Source organism: Pleuronectes platessa, chromosome 5 (assembly GCF_947347685.1).
Source record: "Pleuronectes platessa chromosome 5, fPlePla1.1, whole genome shotgun sequence".
Taxonomy (NCBI): Eukaryota; Metazoa; Chordata; class Actinopteri; order Pleuronectiformes; family Pleuronectidae; genus Pleuronectes; species Pleuronectes platessa.
Window position 1 is genome coordinate 323766 of NC_070630.1, and position 5287 is coordinate 329052.

Genomic DNA, 5287 nt, shown 5'->3' on the forward strand with positions numbered 1-5287 from the left:
GTGTCTGTTTTGCAGGTTGTTTGTTATCTGTTTGTTATCTGTACTCTTATTATGTGTAGTCTGAGTTGTGTACATATTGTGATCTTTTTTATTTGTGCTTCGGCACTGTTACTTTAATTCTGTTTTCCTTTATTGCTGTAACAAGTGAATTTCCCCATTGTGTGGATAAATAAAGAAATCTAATCTAATCTAATCTAATCTAAAACCACATACTGTGTGTTAATGAAAATAAGAGGAAACAGATTATCTGAAAAGAGTAATAAATGTCAATATTAACTGTCACTGCTTCCTCAACGGTGTGCATCACCTCTCGGTTCTCTTACTTGTTGAGCGAACTGATGAATGCGCTGGCCTCCTCTGCTGAATCGAACCTCCTCTCCGCACCGTTGTGAGTGACCCGGAGGCGCGCCGGGTATAGCAGACCATAGCGGATCCCCGGTATTTCGCGGAGCCGGCGACGGACATCATTGAATGCGGCTCGGGCACGAGCCGTCTTCGGGGTATGGTCGGGAAAGACAGAGAAACTCAGCTCTCCGATCTTGATCCGTTGCTGGGTCCTGGCTCGGCGCAATATGTCCACACACTCTGTATGATAGTGTAGACGAGCGATTATGGGGCGAGGGCGCTCTCCGGGCTTCGGCTTCGGCTGGAGAGTACGATGTGCGCGGCCCACGAGAGGCTCCTTCTCCAGGTTAAACGCCTCTTTGAGCAGAGAGGAAACATCTACAGCAGCAGAAAAGGTGGAAAAATCTTCAGGAATTCCCACTAATCGTATGTTATTGCGCCGTGATCTCGCCTCCAAATCCTCGCATTTATTGTCCAGTTTTATCAGCTCAGTTGACAGATGCTCCACTTTAGCCTGTATGGTAGTAATGTCATCGGTGCAGGAGGAGAGCGATGTTTCCATTTCACCTACGGTGTTCTTCAGAGTACGCACCTCAGACTGGATGTTTGTAATGCTGCTGGATAACTCCGACTTCACTGCCTGTAGCTCAGTCTTGATGCTTGACAAGGTCTCGGTCAAAGCAGCTTGAAGCTCAGTTTTGAAAATAGCCGCCATCTCAACACGGAGTGACGAGAGGAGTTCGGCCTTGAAATCGTGTGGCGGAGCGTCACCGGCAACTTCGACCAGGCAGGTGGAGGAGTCACTACGAGGCGGGGATGCAGTGTGTGCAGCAGGCCGCGGCAGTTGTACAGGTGGCTTGGCTTTTGGAGGCATTTTGGTCGGCAAAAAGACGGCTGAAATTCAGAATATGAAGGTGGGAAAAATACACACCGAAGAAAGATGCAGCAGGTGTACCTAAAATAGGATTTTTTAAAAGTTGTTGCAGGAGCTCAGAGAAACACGTGCTACTCCATTAGTCGCAACACCGGAAGTCTCCTCTCCAGCAATTTCTTCCGTGTGTTTGACTACCTGCTTTTGGACTCTGCCTGGATTTACGACTTTGGATTTTGCCTTACCCCTGAATGGACTGTTTGGTAATGGACTTACTTTATTTGCTGTCTCCCGTGATTCTTTTCTGCAACTGAGTCCCAGACTTGTAAAGGACTGTCACACCAAGTCTTCAACCTCAAAGTCTTCATCCTCCGAGTCGTCATCTGACACTTCAAACAATTCCTGGTTTTTAACAGCAGAGTTGATATTGATTGGCTACAGCTGTGCTGACCACACCCCTGCTCTTGAGTCAGTCAGGCTCCAGGTGGTAATGGTGTCCTTTCTGCTCACTGCCAGAGACCCTAGAACACCTATTAGTGTCCTGTCCCCGATTAGCTAGCACTTTTAAACAACTGCATGAGTGGGTGGGGGGTTTAGGAGAGGTGTCTCTATGCCACTCTTTGTTTTGGACCCAAATACATAGCATGGAAAAAACACACTATGGTTTTAATGAATTTCTCTTTTCAAATGCGAAGATAGCGACCTGGATTAGTCGAAAGAACAAAATGGCTGGGGGAGGCTGGGCTGATCCACTGCGCTGTCTGAGGGGTGGACTGATCCACTGTGTGTCTGAGGGGTTTGGTGGCAGCTCGGCTGAGGATTGAACGTGCTTATTTTACACTGACGGACAAGTTGGAGGGTTTCAGGGCTGTGTGGGGGGTGGGACAGGTCCTGTCCTCACTGGGGGACAACCAGTCTCTGGTTTTAACATTTCAACAGAACATCCTGTAACTTTAGGGTTGGTGTGTGATGTGTGTGTGCACGGAATAATTTATCCTTTCTTTTCACATAGTTGAATAATTAAGATTTACTTTGACAATGTGTCATGAATAAAGTTATTCAAAAGTCAAAAGTCTTCTTCTTCTTCTTCTGTTTAATTCTGTCTCTACTTCCTGTGATTGGTCCAAAAGTCCAAACTATCCAACAAAGTGTTTTCACTGCAAAGCAACAGAACCAGGATCAGTTTGATCCAGACCCAGAACTCCTCTTCTGCTCTGAGAGTTGGACCAAGAACCAAATTATGAACGAGTCCTCTCTTTGTAACTGGAGAAAAATCCAATGAATCTAATTTACAGTCAAAGGATAATTCAAATACACAAATATCATAAGAGAATGATAGAAATATGTTTATCAAAAGATCAGCTCATTAGAGTGAACATGTATAATATGTTTCTAAGGTTAAATATGATGTCAACCCATCAGCAAATGTTAGAAATGCATTAGGTCCTATATTGTGTTGTGGATGAGGTCACTCTGTGGACGGCCCCTCAGCCAGAGCAGTTAAAAGAAGAGGTTCCAGAGCTTCAGCTCAGTTTGGACGAGCAGCAGCTGAACGTCACCGTTCACTTCACGTCTGTGGTTTGAAATCAGATCCTCTGTTTTCTAGATGATGTTTTTCTTTACTGAGCCGAGCCTGAATATCATGAATGTGTTGGATTCTGCACACGAGTGTGCGTTTTCTTTTGTTTCCACTTCTTCATGAAGCAAAAGAATCGTGATGAACTCCTCACTGGTTTCTTATTTCACTCTGGCTGCTTATGTGGACTCTGGACTGTTGAGATACTTGTTCTTCACGATGGTCCTGTCCTTGTACTTGTTGATCCTTTGTGCCAACGTGCTGCTGATTGTAGTTATCTGTATGAACAGAAGTCTCCATGAACCTATGTACGTGTTCCTGTGCAGCCTGTTTGTAAATGAACTGTATGGTAGCACAGGGCTGTTTCCTCTGCTCCTGCTCCAGATCCTCTCAGACGTTCACACTATTTCTCGTCCTCTTTGCTTCCTGCAGATCTTCTGTGTTTATTCTTATGCTTGTGTGGAATTCTTTAATTTAGCCGTGATGTCTTATGACCGATACCTGGCCATCTGTTGTCCTCTGCAGTACAACACACGTATGACAACTCAAACAGTTACGATGCTAATTGCTGTCACGTGGTTGTTCCCTTTTCTTGCGATTGTTGTTTTGATATCGTTGACTTCCCCTTTACAGCTGTGTGGAAACATCATTCACAAAGTTTACTGTGGAAACTTCTCTGTGGTCAAACTGTCGTGTTCTGACACCACAGTCAACAACGTCTCTGGACTCATCTACACATTTATCTCCATCATCCTTCCTCTGGTTTTAATCCTCTACACGTACGTGAGGATTTTAAAGGTTTGTTTCTCTGGTTCCAAGCAGACGAGGCAAAAAGCCGTCAGCACCTGCACCCCCCACCTGGCCTCGCTGCTCAACTTCTCCTTCGGGGCTTGTTTTCAAATATTACAGAGCAGGTTTGATATGAGCAGTGTCCCACACATGTTGGGTATTCTATTGTCTTTATACTTTCTAACGTGTCAGCCGCTCTTTACTCCCGTACTGTACGGACTGAAAATGTCTACGATCTGGATCATGTGTAAACGTATGTTGTGTGGAAACATGTAGGTCAGCGGGTAAAAACAATACATGAAGTTCTTTTCTCACGTCATCATTAATGTTGCAGTTTAATGTCTGTGTGGTCAATTGTGTTAATACTACAAAAATGTGTTATTTACAAATACTTTGTTTCATAAAGAGTGAGAATGTTTTTTCTTCTTCACTTGATGTTTGTGTCTAAAGTCAACGACAGAACGTTCGACTGGAACCACGTGAAAAACAAGAAGCAAAATCCACCTTGTAGCCGGGGACACGTTTACTTATCAATAACTCATCTGCTAATTATAAAATAAATTATATATATATATATATATTATATAAATTATATGTTAATAAACATTTTATAATAACTTATCATAATAAATCAAAATAGTGAAAATTCAAAAGACGTTCAGCTTCAGAATCAGAAGTTTATTGCAACAGTAAACATTTTTCAGCCGTCAGCACCTGCACCCCCCACCTGGCCTAGCTGCTCAACTTCTCCTTCCGGGTTTGTTTTCAAATATTACAGAGCAGGTTTGATATGAGCAGCGACAGACTTTTCGTACATTTGACGTAACTTTGTGTCTTTGAAGTTGAACAGTTGGTTTCACTTGTTGTCTTTGATCCTAATAAGGCCAGTTGTTAGTAAACAGCTTGGTGAAGGACACAGGTCATTATCCGTCCTGTGAGGACTCTGGTTGGTCTCTGTGGGCTCTGTGTCTCGTGTGAAGACACCTCAGGGACAAACATGTTGATGAGCTGCAGTGACCTTTGACCTGAGGGACAGTCGCAGCCTCTGTGGGATCAACTTCAGCAGAGTTCACTTTAATAACAATAATCAACAAGTTCCATGAACAGGAGAAGAAGAAGAAGAAGAAGAAGATTCTGACTGTCGACCTCATTCACAATAAAACTTTAGTCCAATTATGTTTAGAAGGAGTTGTTAACAGTAAATTCCATTTATATTCCTTGTGACATATGATACTTATACTTACGACTTCAAAACTTATACATAACGATAAAAGCGTCGGCTAAATGGAAAGTAATGTAATTATAACACCAGGACATGAACTAAGAAAACATTCTGGAGTCCAGAGTCCAGATCCATGACTCGGTCCACAAAAGCAGTTCTTTATTATTGATATTATTATCAATCATTTCTTAATCTTCAGTTAGATCTGCAGAATAAAACCCAACACTTTGAATAACTGAAAAATACACTTTATTACTTTAATTCATATTTCTAAAGTAAAGTAGTAACGTTGATGACATCATCAGTTTGACAGATGGAATAAAAAAAGTGATGAATCAAACTGTGAAGTTTGATTCATCACTTTGATTCATTCAAAATAAAGATTTTCTCTGTTCATAAATAAAATAACAACACGGAGCTGAACAAGCCTCTATCGTCATGACAACACTGTTCACCTGTCGAGTACAAAAATAAATCAAATCCA

At 42.4% G+C, this 5287-nt stretch overlaps 1 protein-coding gene across 1 annotated transcript; it reads left to right on the top strand.

Annotated features, from left to right (window-relative positions):
• The first annotated feature begins 2927 nt into the window (after positions 1–2927).
• Positions 2928–3857, top strand: LOC128440538 (olfactory receptor 11A1-like). Its single transcript, XM_053423283.1, has one exon. The coding sequence runs from the start codon at positions 2934–2936 to the stop codon at positions 3855–3857; it is 924 nt and encodes a 307-aa protein (XP_053279258.1). The 5' UTR covers positions 2928–2933.
• Positions 3858–5287: the final 1430 nt, after the last annotated feature.

Excerpts from the sequence above, each read along its gene's own strand:
- LOC128440538 (XM_053423283.1), top strand. The coding sequence starts at position 2,934 with ATGAACTCCTCACTGGTTTCTTATTTCACTCTGGCTGCTTATGTGGAC.